This window comes from Melanotaenia boesemani, chromosome 7, assembly GCF_017639745.1.
Source record: "Melanotaenia boesemani isolate fMelBoe1 chromosome 7, fMelBoe1.pri, whole genome shotgun sequence".
NCBI classification, from domain to species: domain Eukaryota; kingdom Metazoa; phylum Chordata; class Actinopteri; order Atheriniformes; family Melanotaeniidae; genus Melanotaenia; species Melanotaenia boesemani.
In genome coordinates, this window is record NC_055688.1 from 11,188,283 (window position 1) to 11,208,132 (window position 19,850).

The window sequence follows — 19,850 nt, forward strand, 5'->3', positions numbered from 1 at the left end:
TTACTTTTACATTTTGATGTTTCAGCAGACAACACCAGGGTGTACTAAAGGAAATATGGCAAACCAGCAGGGGTGCCGACGTTCCGGGAAATGTTCAGCTGGAAAAGTCTGGGTCCCATCAATCACATCACTGCTACTTCGGCACAATAAAACTACCTAAACATAGTTTCTGACTAACTATACTCTATACTCCTGATGACAATGACCTCTTTCTGCAGGATAATACACCCTTACAAACTGCAACAATCATTTAAGAATCTAATTCTCCTGATCTGAGTACATTTAGGATTTTTCAGGATCCATCTGACCAACGTGGACCAGGGTTTCCCCACACATAGCCCAATGTGAGGTGCAGCACCACAGAATAAACGGTGCCACAGATTCCACCCCGTTCCTCATTGACGTTGTCTCATGCATAAAATCTGAATATTTTAAGAAACATCTTTATTAGCTTTATTGGTGACTCGCAACCGGTTAATGTGGATCAACCCGTGCATCAGTGATTCATGCACACACACTGACAGCTGATTCGCCCTCTCCTTCTCTCCAAGCACATTACACGAGGCCTATAAAAAGAAAACCCGAAACAGAGGAATATTTGACACAGAGAAGACCATTAACGGCATTTGGAGTTTACCCAAGGTAAGTATGATGTCCAAAAATGACTAACTCAGAAAAGGTAACGTTAGCCTTATGAACTAAATGTTATTAATATTAAACATCCCGCACCCTGAGTCAGTGTATAACACTGGTAACACAGCAAACAGTGCGATTAAGATGAAATGCAGTTATAGCTGAGATATGCTATGGTAGGCTATATGCCCATACAGGGGCGTCGCACCCATGGGGGATGTGTGTGTTTTGACACCCACACTTTTCATGGTGAGAGGGTCCAACACCCAGACTTTTTCCACTGTTCATTTTTTCTTTTTTACTTTGCGAAGTTTTGTGCAAACGTTGCTGCTCTAGTCGCTCTCTGCCTCTGTGCTGTGCATCATTAGCTGAGGTTTGCAGGAGCCACAGCTGTGAAATCTGCTGGTTATAATACAGCCAGACGGATCAGGTATAGATTTCTAATGACAGTGAAACAGCAAATGAAACAATGAAACCAGTTTACCTTTTAGCAGCCATGAATGTGGTGAAGGGAAATTATGACGTTAAATCGGAGCAGGACCCTTCTCTAACCAGGTGATTGACAGGTAATAGAAAAGATTTATATGCAGGGGTGGGTCTAGAAAAGCTTTGATGAGGGGTCAGGCAGGGGCACTCATCAGGAAAAGGGGGGGGGCAACAAATGAGAATTTTTTTTTTCTTTTTTTTAAGGCTTAGATTTTAGAAAATAATTCACTAATTATGACAACTTCAGTGGTCATAAGATGTTAAATGTGTTAAAACATGACATTTGTCAGTGTTCATGAAGAACTATATATAGAAGTGCATTACATGCTGCATTCACTGTACAACTGGTACAGCTGAAGTTTACCTAAATTAAGGTTAGTTTACACTTCATTTTTGTTAGCAATTTATCACCCAAATGTGTTTCTATGCAGATAAACAGCCCTCTGAAGGTAAAATGGATATTTTGTTAATTCATTATCCCCAAGCCACAGTTATGGTTTAGAAGATAATCCTGACTTTGTTCAGCAGTGTGCAACATAAAATATATGCACATTCTTCTCTTAAAGAACTAAATAATTTCAATTGCTTCTTGTAGCTTTAAAAAAGTCTCAGCAGGTGACTGAAGAACAATAGATAAACACACAGGTGTGTATTTAATGTGGCAGCTCAGAAAGTGTGTGTTTAACGGCGGCCATTGCGCACACTTTTGCATACACCAGTTGTGCCCAAGTTTGATCCTCAAGATCTACCATCCTGCAACTTTTAGATGCAACCCTTCTCCAACACGCTTGAATCAGATGTCATCTGCATGTCATTCAGCTCTGCAGAGGCCTGGTAACGAGCCAGTCATTTGATTCAGGTGTGTTAGAGAAGGGTTGCATCTAAAAGTTGCGGGATGGTAGATCTCGAGGACCGGACTTGGGCACCCCTGGCATACACCGACCACCCCAACACCTGAAACCAGTGCAGGGGAGCACCAATAACTGCAACCTGGTCTATGGGAAACAATGGAGACCCCACCTCCACTGCTGACTGATGCCACGTCCTACAGCTGACCTTTAAGGGTCCGTAGCACTTCGCACATTTACGGGTAGTTTGACAGGAACACAGAGACATAAATTTAGGCCAGCAGTCAGTATTTTTAGGTTGATCGGTGTAAATCAAACCAGCGACACCAAGCTTAATATTGTGGTTCATAAGTAGGGCTTATTGCAAGAAAGTCACATTAACTTGTACATGAAAATTCAACTGCATATGTTCTAACAACAAAAAAGAGAAAAAGAGAGAAAGAAAGATAAATACTTTCATTTTTGTGTACTGTATTGTGAAGAACAAATATCAAAGACAAACATCAACAGATAATTTCCTCCTCTGAGCTCCAGAATGATGTTTACATGCAAACAGAAAAGTTAAAGTATTTTAAAACGAGCTAATTCCCTGTGAGGAGACATCCAAGTGTGATTCTGAAATCAGTCTGCGGCATCGGCTTTGATCAATCTTCCTGATGAGCAGATGGAGTTTGTCTGTCATCTGCTGGAACGTTTTGCCTTCAAATCACTTGTGATTGTTCGCATCAACTCCGATTTCCTACAAACAATGAGGCAAAAAAAACAGCTGTGCAAAAAAGCTCGTGACTCTGCAGAAGCTCGGTTTACACAGCAATGACTAAACTGCTGGAAATTTTCACTCCCATTGATCAGACATTAATGCATGAGCGCTTAGAGAGGAATCAACAACACAATCCCTCACAAGAGGAGAATTTAAGCAGTCAGACAGAACGTCCAATAACAGTGAGAGGAATGTAAAACTACTCCAGTGAATAAAACATAAGAATTGATTCAAATAGAGCTTATTCAGAAATGTGTCCAACCAAATGTCCCTGGAGGCGACTAGAAAGCCACAACTATTGTGAAGCACACAACCTTGACTGTTCGAACAATGTCAAAGTCAAAGGAGACCCCGAGGCAAAAAATAACACAAGGGCAAATTCACAGACAGTGAACACAACCACATCTAAAAAACACAAAATCTCTCAAATCCCTATATGACAGCACAACAAACCAGAAACTAAACTATGGAGGCACAAAGCAACAATGATGACAAGTCTGTGTGAGATAACCGTGGTCCTGGCTGCATCATCGTCTTCATCTTCATTCATCTATCTTTAAACTGCTGGATGAAATTGACGCAACCTGTGTGGAGCGGTTCTTAGAACTGGCCCAGCAAAGAGTTGAAGCCAGCTTTGAGAGCCAGGAGACGGTGCCTGGGCAGTGGAAAGTCAAATAACCGGTGCTTAGGCAGGCTCTGGCTCCGAACCAGCACTGGAACCAGCTCAGTCCACTTACCCGAGTGGTAAGTGGACTTTAAGTCCTTTTAATGACTTCATCTACTTATGTTTAATATTATTATCATGTTTATCAGGGACAGGAAAATTTTTCATCTATTTTTCATCTGCTGCTTTCTGGAAAGATTAAAACAAGGTCAATAATAAAGCAAAACAACAACAACAAATCAAAATATTAAAATCAGAACAGAATTAGATGCAAAGTTACTCAATCCACTACCAAACAAAGATTTAAAATGATACAAATCTTAAAGAAAATACAAAAAATATTCATGAAATAAAATACATATGTCCTTCTTAACATAGTCAATAAATAGCTTTTATTCTCTACTATGGTTTAATGAATTAATAAATTACTATTAACTAACAGTATAGGATTCTTTTATATTGGTAATTGTATGATAATGAATAATTTATTGAAATTATAACCCACCTTAAGAAAAAAAAAATCTATATATATATATATATATATATATATATATACACAAAACAGAGAGGGAAATTTTTTTTATCCAAATGGAGGAAAATGATGATCTAAAACAGACTGGTTACTCTAAAGCCTGTTCAAGTGTAAGAGTCTGAAGTGCTGCTTATTTCTACTTAATTAAAATCAATGAAGGAAACAACATTTTGTTGTTCTCAGTCATGCGGCCCACCCTGTCTGATACAAACTGCTCTAAAATACATCTGTACCATCTGTGTGCTCATGTTCTGAGACAACCAGCATACTGAAGGTCTAAAGAAAACCAAATTTTTAGAAAACAAAAAAAGAACAACTTAAAACAAAAAGAATTAAAGCCTGCATAGCATCTAACATGACATATCCGTCCTGCTTTGGAAGCAGCGGCTGTATCCCAACCTGTATCCCATCATACGGATTTACATTTGCAATATATATCTATAAATAAAGGATTATAGTTTGTTGAGAAAAACATGAAGCTTTAGATCCAGGTTTGTAATTATTATCTTGCTACAGTTTGTTGTTCCACATATTCAGTTTCACGTGAAATACTTCACATCACAGAGGCTGAAGATGCTTCACCAGCTGTTTTGTTTCCACCAAGACTCAAAAGCTGGGCTTGCTCCAGCAAACAAAAACATTCACATAGATATGTAATATTTTATGTCACCAGCAAAGCTTAGAATCTGATAAACTTTCACGAGAATTACTGAAGTCAACGTGTGTTTGGTCATCAGTATTAAAATGGAAACAGAAAAAAAGCTAACATCCACTTCTTGAATAAAACACCTGCTTCTTAAAACTACCAGAAGGATCCATTTTGAACACCACACCATACACATGTATGATCATCGTCACTGATATGTGCAGACAACAAGCTACTTCTCATTCCAGCCACAGACTGCAGCTAAAACTAATCAGTGCAATTACATTAGTGTTGATTAACATGCAAATCTACACTCACTCAGCCCTCCAGGAAACAGCCCATGTAATAGTTGCTCTACTGTTCCACCACTGTATTCTGCTGAGTGTACAGCATTGTACTGTGTAATAGTGTAGTGAATGAGCTCAGGTTACGAGTGTCATTTATTAGGTAAACACCAGACCACCTCAGCAGCTCAGGCTGTGATGCTTCCTGCAGGAGAGCAGAGATAAAATGGAAAAAAAAGCCATCTGCTCTGTGGTCCTTTGTGTTTCATTGTTTAGTGGCAACATGGTGCTGATTTTAGTCAGTGTGTGTGCATTTCTGTGAAGGTCTCTCACTCACCCGATGTACTGCAGTGGATGACTCTGATGAATAACAATCCTACACGTGGGGCACGTGTTGTTCTCCTCCAGATACTTCACAAGGCAGCTTCTGCAGACTGCAGACACACACAGCAGGCAAATGGTTACTTTAAATGTACACATCTAAAATGCAGATTTTCCATCTCAGGCTCTGTTTTGTGGAATCTTTTGAACCGGAAGCTTTTTTATAGACTTTTAGTGTCATCACACAATTTGTTTTCTCTCAGCATCAATCCTTTGCTCCTGTATTTGTTGTGTGATTTTGTTTTAAATTCACTGTAAAGCAGTACATTTTAATGAATGAACTGTGGCTACAAGGGTGATCGTCACTAATCATTTGATGCTCTAATTAGTCAGTGTTTCATCTTCCTTTAGAGAAGGCAAACTTTACTTCTTAGCTAAATAATGTGATATACAAGTGCAGTGTTTTCTAATGTAAAATAAGCAAGCGAGAAGCATAATGTAAAACATACATTTGAGGTAATCTAGAAACAGTACCGATTTTGTCCACTAGAGAGCACTGATTAGTTCATTTTCATGACCTGATTTTCTAGTACTATGCAAAGTTCTCAAGTCTGCCTTTAATACAGTATCTATCTCCAAGAAAATAGGAAATAAGTACACATATGTATTTAAGTATTTTAAAAAATGAACCCCCTGTGACAAGTTTTCTTGTAATTCCTTTAAGTTTTCTTCAGGAATGACTGAGGCGCTGTTGGCTGCTTTTTGCTCTGTTCTCCGAGAAGATTATCACACACTGCTTCAATAAAGCTGAGGTCACTAGAGCCTGTTGCCACTGAATTTCAGTCTAGTTATTGTATCTTTTAGGATACCTCAATCAAGAAAGGCTTCTTGACATCCACCTTACCATTTCTGATAAAGCTAAAGGTCCAGATGCATCTCTCAGGTCTTTGCCTGATTTGTTCCCATTCCCATTAAAATACTAGATTGTTAATATAATTAATTATAACTTAATTTTTTCAAGCCATGCACTTTCATCTTCCACTTGTCTAGCTTTCTTAAACTGTACAAGTGCTAATAGCTCTTTGGGAATCACATTTATCCAAAAACACTACATTATGTCTCTTAAACTGTGTGATATTTAGCTTTTTTTGTAGGTGCATCTGAAAAAAGATGGGAATAAATGTTTCCTTTTGATACGCTGCCAGTGATACTAGTAACAAATTGCCAGTTCAAATGTGGTTCAGCTGTCTGCTTTGTGAAGACACTCCTCTGGTTCATCTCTTGATGCATACTCAACACACATTCTGAATCAAATGCCAACTCCTATAAAAGACACCAATATTTCAGAAGTTATCTTTTACCTACGGACCCCTTCATTTGCACAATACATGTAGTGTATAACCCTGCAGTGTAATTTACTGCAGCCGATTTGCCATGAAATCCATCTACCTGACAGTTTTATTGCATGGGAGCTCAGTCTGTGAGAACAGCTGCAATGGTGACGTGATGTGAATCTCTTTGTCTCGACTCTCCAATGGTGGAGCCCCTTCTCAATCTGAGAGAGAGAATCAAAGAGTCACGTCTGGACTCTGATGTTTGAAGTGGGCAGACCTGCTCCCATCTGCGATACATGAGCTCCCTCTAGTGGGGAGGTGAGGTACTAAAGCACTGAGTTCATATTACCTTCAATCATCCAAGATTTCCTTTGCTTTGCTCTTTATGATTGAGGATAGAAACATTTATGATTTGATTTTGTGTATCTAAAACAATGTAGTGTATTTATCAGCTTTACTGTTAGGAATAAAAGTTTTCTCACTTGAAACAAAGCTTTCCCTTCAGTTTGGTCTATGAGAACCAGAGACTGTCTACATCTATCTTGATTATTCTCATTAGAAACCCAAATGAGTCATACTGAACGCCCCTCAAAAACAGTGAGCAGCCGCCAGCTAAAACCCCACAGAGAAGTTCATTCTTGAGGACAATTATCAGCCTGGTGAAAGTAACGCTGGCTGTACCCTCGACTGACTCACCCAGATCTCATGTGGGCATTAAAGGGCACTTAAGTTTACAGATGGGGTAAACAGGCCAAGGCTTTCTAAACTCAGTAACCTCAAAACATCTAATAAAAGGTTGTGTTCCTTTCTTCTCACCACAACAAGCAATAAAAAGCAACACACTAAAATGCAGCAGGCCTCGTCCATAAAGGGAGAAAGAGGCCTAAGACTACAGAGCAACAATGCAGTATGCGAGATCTCGGGAAGGCTCAGCGATTATACCAGAGGTATCCGGCTACATGGTTGAGTAAACTAAGAGGAAGCTTGGCTCTTAACTTATTTTACAACAGCAATGAGGAAAAGAGCATTCTGGTGACAAAGCTCCCAGTTGGTGCTTCTGGCATACCACTTATTCAAAAATGTTAATACCTGACCCCTTTAAATCTTGATTTTAAAGGTTTATTCTGCCGCTTTTAACAAATTAATCAGTACAGTTTCACCACAAAGCAGCCGACCAGAGCAACTGATCTCCATCAATTCATACCCAAAACAATCTTTTAAGAAGTACTCCTAAGCTATTTTTTGTCCCAAATAGCAACTTTTTATTAACTAAACACCAAAAAGAATCATCACAAACATACAAGGACCACCCTCTGACTCTAACTTTTGGCCAATTATGGTCACCCTTGTCTACATGAAGACCAAGCTGGAGGGAGCAGAATGCAATCAGTGACGTCCTGGTGGTTACAGCCACTTTCATGTACAGTCACAGGACACTACGAACAGAACAGCAGCTGGCTAGCTGCTTCATGGGAATTTTAATGAACACGTTTACGTGACCGATAGACTGATAGAGGTACAGCAGCAGAAAAAGAGGCATAAGTCTGTACAATTTTAATGAGTTAGTAGGTCAATATTTGTTCTGAACGGCTTTATTCTTCAACACAGTCTGAACCCTCTTGAACAAGCTTAAAGCTTCTTTAAGTAGTCTTCAGTAATAGTCCTCCAGACTTCTTAAAGGACTTTCCAAAGCTCTCCTTCGGATGTTGGCTGTTTTTTTGCTCTGTTCTCTAACAAGATACCACACTGCTTCAATATGTTGTTGGTTCTGGGGGGAATTCATCCCTCCATCAGACCTGTTGCCACTGATTTTCAGTCCAGTCCGTCTTTCATTTGCCATATCTCAGCCCTTTCTACCAGTTTCCTTTCCTTAAGAGTGACTTACTGACATCCACCCTTCCATGGAGACCATTTCTGATGAGACCTCAGGAAACAGCAAATAGATCAGATGAAGGTCCAGATATATCTCTAACCTCTTCGGTGGATTTGTTCCTATTTCTTAAGGACATTATAATCCTGCTCATCTGCAGTAGCTTTTTTTTTTTTAGCCCTGACACTTCTTCAGTCCTCCACTTGTCCAACTTTCTTTTTTTAAGGATGCCCTACATATCATGCTGACATCTGCCAAGTTTAATCTTACTGGTGCTATTTTATGTTAAACAACGTTATATTTGGCATTTTCCATAGATTCGGGTGAAGAATGAAAAGAAATTATGAGCCTTTCTATAGGCTCTTAATAACAATGTGACTAAATATACAATTTCAAATTGGTTCTTCGCCAAGTTTTCATTATGTTAAATAAAACTAATTCATCCCTGACTTTGGAGACTTTTTTAAAGCTTGAATGATTCATAGGTCAGTGTTAAGTGGCTTAACAAGCAACAACAGTCAGGTCCAAGGAAGGGGCTGAAACTGAGTAAAAGAGCAGCCAAGGTCCAAAGAGGAACTTTGAAAGACCTTCAGAAAGCTAAACTGTTGTTCTAGATCAGTTTAAAAGTTTGCAACCAAGCCCGGTTGCTGAGGGGTGGATCAAGACTTTTCCACAGTGTTATATGCAGTTTCTTGCAGGACTTCTAGAATCAAAGTGTTGACCTCTCCATGATCTTAGCTGACGGACCACACCACAGCCCGACATGGAGCCTTACAGGAAGGACCAAAGACTCATCGCTGGGTAACAGTGTTTCCCAAACCTGGGCCCAGGGACCACCTGCTCTCTATGTCTCAGTATCTCAGCATAAAGTTGGTTCTCCTCACATGCGCAAACACACGTTTATATCTGTTGCAGATTTTGCTGCCACTTGGGGGAAGCCTCTGTGGTTACCTGACAGCTGAAAACGTAGTGGAGAAAGACCTGCTTTGTCACAAAGTTAAATTAAGTGTTAAAGCAATCAGGATTGTCCAGTGCTGATAGCATCTGTAGACATTTTTAAAGTTACATAATGCAAGAACAGCCATGAAACAGTGCATGAATAGAAGGAAAAAAGAACAAAGCGACACTGGTGAGTTTGTCCACATGGAAAATGACAGACAACAATATTGACTTCTCATTTTGATTTAAATTCAGTGGATTTATTCTGTTAATACAGATGCAGTTTTTTTTGCTATAAAGCCAGAGAATGGCATTTGAGACAGTTACCATCTCCAACTTAACCCCTACTTGTCAGTCATTGTTACACAGAAGTAAAAACATTACATTTAAATTCACTCCATCTACTGGAGATTTTTCATGGAAGCAGATTTTAAATCAGGGGGAGTCATTGTGTGTGATAGCCAAGGCCCTAACCACTTAACATAATGACTACAGGAGGAAGCAGATGGTCTTACCATACTGTACTGAACCCAGCTAATGATGCTCCGCAGTGTGAATGAGAAACATCATCATCTCCCCTTCTCACGAGACTAATAATGTTCAGATTATATGCTCTCTGATCCCATGTGTCTGTGTGTGTGTGTGTGTGTGATTACCTGACATTTAAGGCACTGATTCTATTATTTTTAGATAAAACACCACAATGAGTGAAAGAGCAGAAACAAACAAACAAAGCTGCACACAACTCATCTGCATCACTCATCACTATCAGAAAACCCTTCCCGAGACAAAAAACAAGCAGAGCGTTCAGAAAAACAAAGGAAACAAAGAGAAAGAGCTGACAACAAGAAAGAAAGAGGAGAGAGCGTGAGGAAGGACCTACAGGTGTGTAAGCACTCCGTGACGGTGGTGGCGTCGATCAGGTAGCCCTCACACAGGCGACATGTGATGTGGGCGTTGATGTGACACAGCTTGATCTTCCTCGTCAGCATGTCGGGGTTCTGCAGAAGAAAAAGGGAGAAAAAGAAAGTCAGAATTAAAGATTGAAATAAAATAAATTCAGTAACTGAATGTAAAGCGGCATCAACCATGATGTTGGCCGTGAGGCCTTAAAATGAACATTTTTATTACTTCACTTAATAACACAAGGTCTATCTATATCATTCCATTTTATGTGTATCTGAGAGGAACAGTAAAATATACTGGTGGTACTGATGATGATTTAAAGATTATCGTTTTAGTTTATGTTTTAATGCAGAAGACTATTCCACTGATTATCATTTTAATTAAATACAATCAACCTGAGGTGGAAAATAACAAGATCAGAATTTATATTAAACAAAAATCAAGATAACAAAACTAAACACATCACATTTCTGAAAACCTAAAACCACAAACATATTTTTAGTGTCAATATTTCTGTAATCAACAGGACTGTTGAGTTCTGTCCTCCTCCAGCTGCAGTCATGTCTCATCTGTGTGACGAAAAACTTTCCTTTTTTCTATAGTTTGATAGGAGACAATTTAACAAGAAATCTGACAGAGATCTCTTTTTTTAATCACTGACTGCACTCCTTCCTCCCCGAAGCATTTGTTTCACTTTTTTAAACAGTATCCTGTTTCAGAGGATTGTAGATACAGTTGGTAAATGAGGGCCATGGTGTCCCAACACCCAAAACCTATAGCTTTGGTCATACTGAGCATTAATGCTGCTTATTCACTTTATGTCACTTTACATCTGTGCCATGTATCTGACTCACATCCACACAAACATACTAAAAGAAAAAAAAATACATGGAAAGCATCATTTCTCCTGAAACCTGCATTGAATGAATCAAATTCTGGTATAAAACACTGAATACCTCCAACTAAAGCCATCACACTTTTCTCTCCAACAGGTTTATTTTTACTCTGAGGCTCTGACACCAAACGAGAGCAACAGGTAATAAAACCAGAGGAACAGTGATAATCTAATTTGGAAAAGAATTTGATTTGTTTTCTTCACACTTTGCTTCATAAAAAGCATATAAGGACAGATGACAGGACTTGTGCTGGATTGGATCAGCTGGGGTGCTGTGCTGCACTTATTAGATAATATGCTGTAACAGATTCTTTTTGTCAGACCATGAGTTTGAGTTTTGTGTCCCATATCCATCAAATCACCTCTAATGCAACCAAATAAATCAGTTTATCCACTTTATTTACCAACAAGATAAAAAGCAGCTCAAGTGTTTCTACATCTTGTTCCTCAAGGACACATTAACCAGTGTGCAACAGGCAGCTACAATCACATGATCAGATGTGAAATAAAGTTTGGTGAATGAAATCAAGAGGAAGACAGCTGACATCCATAATTTAAAAAGGCTCAAAGCTGCACCAGAATCTGCACTGAAAGCTAGAACTCTGCAGACGTCTGGACTTTTGTTTACTGTTTCTGCATGTGCTTCACGTTTGTGCTGGAGGTGCACTCTGTCGGCTGGAAATCCAAGTGAGGAGTTGCAGGACTGTCTGCCTATAAACACATAACTTTTTCCTTTGTGTATTTGAGGGGAAAAAACAGCATTTACACAACAGTGGAATGAAAACTATCTCCGTGCAGAGGAAAACTCAAATAGGGCCAGAAATGATGTAATGCACATGCCAGGCCTCACGTTAACACATTAATTATTTAATGCTGACAATAATTCTAAAAAAAAAAAAAAAAAAAATTGTGTTAATTGCTTACTGGCTCTCTTCTGACAACCTACCTGTTCAAAGTCATCTACAACCTTTGACCCTTTTTCCATTCATCTGTTTGACTGCTGCATTTCCACTGCTTTAACAGTTTTACTGCATTCAAACTGCTTTGTTTTACTTTGATTTGTTGATTTTGTGCAGTGATCTTGGATTTCCTGAAAAGTGCTTTAAATAAGAATAGATATTATTAATATTACTACACATACAGACCAATCACTGGTCACAAGATTGAACGGTGCTGGCTTGGGTTAGCCGTGTCTCAGCCACTGAAAGCATCTGTGGGTAGTTTGCTGCAGGGCTCACCGCAGCACTATGAAAACTATCCTTACTTACAGTGCTTGTTTCACTAAATAAATAAAACGTAAAAGGCACAAAATGATTTTTACAGATTATTTTTTATTATTATTTTATGGTTTTAAGTTTTAAATTGTTAAATAACTTTTGTACAGGCTAAATGTCATCACCTTGTCACTGATGAAATGTAATTATCTCCTACTGCTTATTTGTCAGAGGGGATTTTTAAGAGAAAATGTATAATTTTAGATCAGCTGAATATTCGCACTAGTTTGAGGTCATTGTTTTATTTTTTTATCTTGAAACATCACTTCCTTCACAATTCAGAAGAGATGAGAACTTATAATCCTGCTTTTTGTCTGTTCCAGTATAGAAACACACCTGATGACTGGAAATCCACAACCAGCTACTATTCCTTCTGTTTTTAGAAGGTTGAGCTGGAAGACTTTTCCCCTCCTGAATCTCCTCAGCTACACAAGAACAAGGTGATCCTGAACTGTATCAGACTGAGCTGTTGGTGCTGTTACGCTGGCCTGTCAGCAGCTCTGGAAAGCTGTGGAGACTCGCGGCAGGTTGTGGCAGCTGCAGGAAGTGCCGCTGTACGTTGCTACGATTTGAGCTGTTGTATCACAAGATGAGGATCAGCAGGTAAAAATAAAGTCCGGAGTTACTTTTACACCCCTCAAAAGCACAAATCCGTTCCATTGCAGGAATATTTCATCAGAAACTGTGAAAGAATAGAAGTCTTTAACTAGCAAATCTACACCATATAAGTTTACATCCCTTCATATGCGTGGTTTTCCATGGCTGCAAGGCGAAGACCTGCCTCTTGCATCTGGAGGGAGGAGGCTGTGAGGTTTTTAAAATCTTCTTGTGATGTAGAGAAGCACCAGTGCGGTTCAGGTACGGCTCTACTTTACAGAAAAACAAAACCTGGTTTTACCAAGTAGGAGCAGTTATCAGCCATTTTTGACCCACAAAATCCAAATAAATTTAAAAAAATTAAAAACTACAAACAGTATTTGTGGTTTTCATCATAATTAAGTAATACTATGTTGTTTACAGCTCAAACAACACATTTTAGTGCGCACTACCCTTTTAATTGGAGTTAATAGCAGAAAATCATGGGATTAATTGTGTTTCAAAATTTAAATCGCTGCATGGCACTAAACAGCAATGATGCACTCATAATCACAACAAAAAACATTATGCTTGGTACTAATGCAGAAGTGCATGCCAGCCGGCTTAGCATCACCGTTTTCTATGATACTTCAACAGCACTAAGGGAGCAACTTCATTACCCTTCCTACTTTCCTGTCAACAGTTTTCTGCTGTGTTTTCATCCCCAAACCTTTTAAGAGCTTATTGAAGCACTCGCTGCAGTTTGATATTAAACTTTTAACAGAGCTATCCCATTTAATTTAACACCTACCTGAGACATCACGCATAAAAGAAAGCAGAGGAGTCATGAATTGCTGGTAGTAACGTCTCATTGCAGATTTTTTATGCATAGTGAAGCAACATCAAGTGCCCTTGACATGTACCAGCATAGTTTGAAATTCAGGACAAACGGGCTGCAACAAGAAGCTCAGCTGCTGATTCATGGTTTGAAAAATGTGTATGAGAACAATGTAGAAAGCACAAGATAAGTTGGTCTTGCACAACTGTATGACTAACAGTGGTTTCACTCTGTAAACAGCATCATTAATAAAAATCTGGAAGCCACAGAAACTCAGCTCATCTGTGAACGCCCACCTTGTTTATCAACCCAGAAATTTAAGTCAGCAGCTGTCAAAAGCACCATTGTTGATATGTGTGGAACTAATGTGCATACTCTTGATATAAATACCCTTAACTCTATATATAGCTCCCAACATCCATACACTGCCCTCTGTTTAGCTGTTGTCATAAAAAAAATGAGACAATACAGTTTTAACATTCATTGGCCATGTTTACATGAGAGTTTTAATTCCCTTTTAATCGTCTTTAAAATGATCTTGCAAAAAACTAATTCCGAATTACAAAACAAACTAAAATCTGAAGTATGTAGCTTGTTTATTCAGATTTTAAATCTGAATTTAATAATTCCTCGATCATGTATACGTTCATTTTACTGCAGTTAATTCCAGTCGTGCATATCGTTTCCTTGTCCTGTTGTGATGACGCAACGGTACTCCATCTCCCTTCTCCTCCTCAGCTAAACAAAGTGATGTAGTATGCTGGTGTGGAGCTGCTGCTTCAAAACTAATATCAAAAGGGAAAATGATTCTTATTATGTGGTCTTCCATGTTGTAGAGTTTGTTTTCTTTCAGTAAATGTAAATACATCATGTCCACCCCCCGTCCAATAAGAACCCTTCCCAACCCCCAGATATAAAGTGGAATTAAATAAAGGCGATTAAATGTGTTTTCCATGTAAACTTCAATTCAATTCTAATGAAGGCCAAGTCGCATCCATCTTGTACACTGTCTCTTCTCTGAGCTCTCCAGCCAGTAAAAGTAAGTCTAATGTTGACTGTGACTTTTTCTCTTTTTCTTGCTTCCCCTGTTAATGTCCTCATGGGTTTCTTTGCTGAATCAGTCATGGTTCATGTTCAAGACAGGCAGTTACTATCATGTGATGCAGTGTCATTAAGCAAAAAGCAACAGTCACATGATGTTCCAGACTGAGGGAACAAAAAATAAATAAAAAAATTTTAACAAGTGTGTCATTTCTGAGCCTTGTGAGCCTGCAGGGCAACGACGCCTTGAGGAGTGTGTATAATGAATGTCAGTGTGCCATCAAAACAAGTCAAAAGTACAGTTTTGAGGTCAGAAACATGCAGTGTTGCTTTTAAAATAACCTGATTCAACAGATGCTTTCGGTGTGGGCTGGCAAACCCACGACTGAGCAGTATTATCCCAGAAATAATATTCCCAGTTAAAACTACTTCTACTGAATTACACCCACCAATAACAGAGCCAATACTTCCACCATGTGGCGAAACTACAGCTTAGTTTATTTGCTTCAAATCATCCATCTATCAATTTTCTAAAACCAGTTACTCCAACTCAGGATGGTAGGAGGGCTGGAGAATATTCCTACTAAGAGGTGGGATATACCCTGGACAGGTCTCCAGTCAATCACAGGGCCAGTACAGAGATTAACGAGCCTAACAACAATTTACATTTATTTTAAGAATAAAGCACACTGATTTAAACCAATAAATGAAATAGTCTGACTCTCATTTCCATTTAGTTGTTGTCAAAAGATTGCTTCAGATTTACCAGTGAACGGAAACCAGACTTCCAGACATCCAGCGGAATATCATCAGCAAAAAACAGCACAGGTCATAAAAACCCAAAAACAGCAAATACAGCTCTAAACTGATCCGTTTTGAGTGGTCTCAATACCAAACAAACATATAATACATAAACAGCTTGAAAAATTTACAATGCTTCAATTAATAAAATAATATACTACACAATAGGTTTAGGAAAAGTACTTCACTAAAGTCTTGATTTATGAAGATTGTGACAATTTTCAAGCCTTATATTTACAGGATGGCCGCCGAATGACCCATTTTATACATCAAATCACTTTGTTTTCTTTTCTGTGTGCAACTTGAGCTGATCTGCCGTTACGGACATGATCTTTTAGGAAAAGTGACAAAATTGAGAGATCCGCGATAAGTTGTGAAATTAAGTAATCGTAACATCCCCATCGTTACCTTTTACAAACATTTAACAGACAAAATTGTTGACAGCATTTTTCCCCTTTCCCTCCGGTTTTGATACCATCTTAAAAATCTAACTAAAATCAAACAGGTGGTTCTTACCCCTAATACCGCCATGCGTTGACTGTGGTCGTTGCAACAGCCACGTCTGTTCCTGTGGTCGTGCGGCCAAAAGTGTTAGCTGCTCATCATGGAGAGTATCTCATCAAAGCCTGTAGACAAAGACAAAGGTAAAAAATAAATAAATATATAAAACACATCAGTAGAAAATTCAAAATCTCTTATGTAAACCTCAAAAATGCCATTAAACTAACAGCTGATTCAAAGCGTCTAAAGATAGAATACGTGAAATAGTTCCTAGAAAAACATCTTTGACTGTAAAATCGACACTCGAGCATTTCAGTGGAAATCAATACCACTCTAATGTCTGTATGCCACCACTTAGCTTATTACCTTAGCTGACCATAAACAGAATAAGGAGCTGACACACTGAACATGTTAGAAAAACCTGTTCACTTCTTATAAAATTAAAGTGTGCAAACCATAATTCCCAGCATTGCAAGGGTTCTGTGCAGAAATGGCTTGAGACTAAAGAGAATGCACTGGTCCCAGTCAAAACAACAGCGATAAAGAAAAAAAATTTACTTAACAAACAAAATCAAACATAACCATGATTTTTAATTTGTTCATTTAATGCTTATTAATTTGTCATGGTTACATCATTAAACAAAATGACAAGGCTTAAAATGAAGGACTTTTTTAATCACTAAATTTCTCTTTCTTAATCAGACTGTGAGGAAACTGCATTTCTATAATCTTACATTTTAAGTCAATGTTTACCATCTGATTCTTCCTTGTGTTAATTTATGTTGTACACTATGGTCACTAAGCTGCAATAAAAAGTTGTTTGAATGATACCTTTAATACAGGCAAAACACTTGATTTAATTTTAATGTAGGTTCTAAATTGCTTACAATTTGGAGATCTGAATTACAGAGTAAGCTTGTAATTTTAGCTAATTAGCTTTCACTTGTCCAGAAATTGACATCAGCATCCAAACACCAGAGGGCAGGATGTTAATTATACATAAAAAAAAAAGGCATTTGGTTTTGTTTTACTGAACACACAAATGCACTCAGAGTCAAACGCAGTGGAAACAACAAGGACTCAGAGGATCCTGCACCACCCACACCGTTTGATTGACAAGACAAACACAGCAGCGTAGAATGACTGTCGAGAAGGAACACACAAGAAGAGAATCACAAGTAGCATTCCTTAACATCATACCCGTCCTCCACAGAGAGCAGCAGATGTTTGGGTTGCAGTTTCTAGTCGTGGCATCATTTGTGTGATTCATTGCTTAATTGTGGGAGTCAGCCTCCTTAGTCACGATGAGAGAGCCACTATGGGGCGAACACCCACTACTCATTCATCCTTCTTCAGCCACACTTTAAAAACACTGTCTTTAAAGTCACCAGTCACGACAGCGAGTGCCAGGATGTCTCCTGTCGGCTCATCAGACCATGAAATTAGCTCAGTTAGTGGACAGAGATGAAATGTGGAGAGGGCTGCCGAGGACACACACTGTGCTGCTGCCCGTTAGAGAGCCTTCACGCATGGATGCGATTCACACAGATGTTACAGTAACATGATGTCGACCTCTCTTCTGTGATGTAATGTTTTATATTTGTGTGTCCTCGGGGTTAAGCTGAGGCCACAATAGTTACAGTTTATTACATTTAGCTTAGTATAAGCACATAAACCATCCCTAAAACTGAGGCAGGTATCAGAGAGGACATGCTGGGTGGGTAAAATGTAGGGAAAATGCTTTAAAAAGAAATTATTTCTTAACCTTGTTAAACAGCATCTAAAACACCTGAGCGCGCAGTTTTGTTTAAAAGTCTTCAGTCACCCCTCAATACTTTTATTTCACCAAGAAAATGGAAAACAGGTGCATTGATTTATTAAAATATTTAAAAAATAAACTTAAACATTTAATAGGGCAAAAACATAGTCACAATCATAAAATCAATATTTGTTATCAACAGCTTCATCACAGCCTGAATCTTCGTAAACAAGCTTTCTCTTCAAGAATAGTTCTCCAGGCTTGTGTCGTTTGGTAAACTTCAGCCTTTTTAGGCCCTTTCTAATTAAATATGGCTTCCTGACAGCCATCTTTCCATGGAGACCATTTCTGATGTGGCTCCGACCAACAGTGGATTGACTCACTGAGGGTCCAGACGCATCTCTCAGGTCCTGTGTCAGCTCTATTTCTTAAAAGACGTCGCTTTCAGATCCTGCTCATCTGCTGTAGATCATTTTTTTAGACATTTCTTTTGTCTTTCACTTGTCATTTCCTCCATTTTTCTTTGGGACATGCTGCTCACCTGAGCTGAGATTTCTCATGTTTCAGCTTATTGGTGTAAGAAGACTATTTTATGTTTGCCTGTTGGTATTTTTCACAAATACAACTAAGTAAATTGTGTTGTTTTTTTTTGTTTTTTTTACAACAAGCTACTGGTTAAAACAATGGCTGAATGGCAAAAAAAAAAAAAATGGCTAAAGATTTCTTAGCCAAATTGTCTGTTATGTGTGGACATAAGTAGCAAAAAACAAATACAAGGACTGGGCAGAAAAGAAAAAGCAGCTAATCTCCAAAGACAATCTTTCAAAGACCTTAAGAGGGTTTACAATGTTAAAGTATATAAGAAAGTCTGACTTTGGAAGCAAAATAGAAAGAAATAAGGAGCGGACTAACACTTCTGAAGAACACTGAGTGACTGTTGAACAGATTTAAAGATACCTGCTAGCTGTAGCAACATAAAAGGCCTCAAGAGTTGCTGGATGGAGAAATGAGAAATTTAATTATTTTTACACACAAAGCTAGAGGCCTTTTCTTTATGGGCCCGATGCACAGGGATGTAAACAGCAAAAGCTTTCAGAGCAGATAAGCGCAGTCATTTATTTCATCCAGAGGGAAAGATCAACTAGTTGTGCTGTCTCTCTAATTCAGAAGCTTTCTGACTCTTTATGTGCTTGAACCATTATTGGCCCTACATTATACCTACACATATATCACAGAAAAAACATGTGATGAGGTTCACAAGAAGAAAAATCCTGCAATACCTTTACCATCAGTATGTCTGTAGCCAACATCAGCTGTATTTTTCATTTTAAAAAAAGTGGAAACTATCTGCTATTAATACATTTAAGAGGCTTTTAGGTCAAAAAGATGTCTACAAATGGCTTATAATGGCTACTTTTCTTTTAACTATTTAAATTAAACTTTATCACCAACTTAGAGAAATTGCATTTAATCTCAAAGATATGAAGTAAAACATGAAAGTAAAACTAGAAGCTGTTGTGTGGATTCGTTCTCTCCCTGGTGACTTTGTCAGGGAGTAGTGATTCACAATTAGTTCATCATCATCCTACTGAAACCTACCCAGCAAATACTGTTGGCCACAATCAACTCATTCACACCAGCAGCTCTGTCTGAAACCAGTTTCTCTGGTTTTATCAACCACAGAAAATCTCACAAAGTGTGATCACAGATGCAGCGCAGTGTTTCACTTTTAGCTCGGAGATTAAAATGGCAATACAACACGTTTTATAGTAAAAATGTCTGTGTGCTTTGAATACACACAAAAACAGACAGAATGAAACACTGATGATAGTTATTCTACAGCGCAACTCTTCCAATGTTGTTTATTTATTTTTTATTAACTTAGATGTGCTTAGTGACATCAACTTTCACTTTTTAAACAGGACAAAGTAATCTTTTATAA

The 19,850-nt window shown here is 38.4% G+C and overlaps 1 protein-coding gene across 1 annotated transcript in view; it reads right to left on the reverse strand.

The window, feature by feature from the left end:
* The window catches only part of LOC121642711 (polycomb group RING finger protein 3), an 86,201-nt gene that overhangs the window by 26,822 nt on the left and 39,529 nt on the right, over positions 1-19,850 (reverse strand). The window contains exons 2-4 of the mRNA XM_041989571.1: positions 16,165-16,274; positions 10,201-10,318; positions 5,191-5,287 (exon numbers count right to left, since the gene is read on the reverse strand). Coding sequence (XP_041845505.1) covers positions 5,191-5,287; positions 10,201-10,318; positions 16,165-16,179 — 230 coding nt within the window. The 5' untranslated portion in view covers positions 16,180-16,274. The remainder of the gene's footprint in view (positions 1-5,190; positions 5,288-10,200; positions 10,319-16,164; positions 16,275-19,850) is intronic.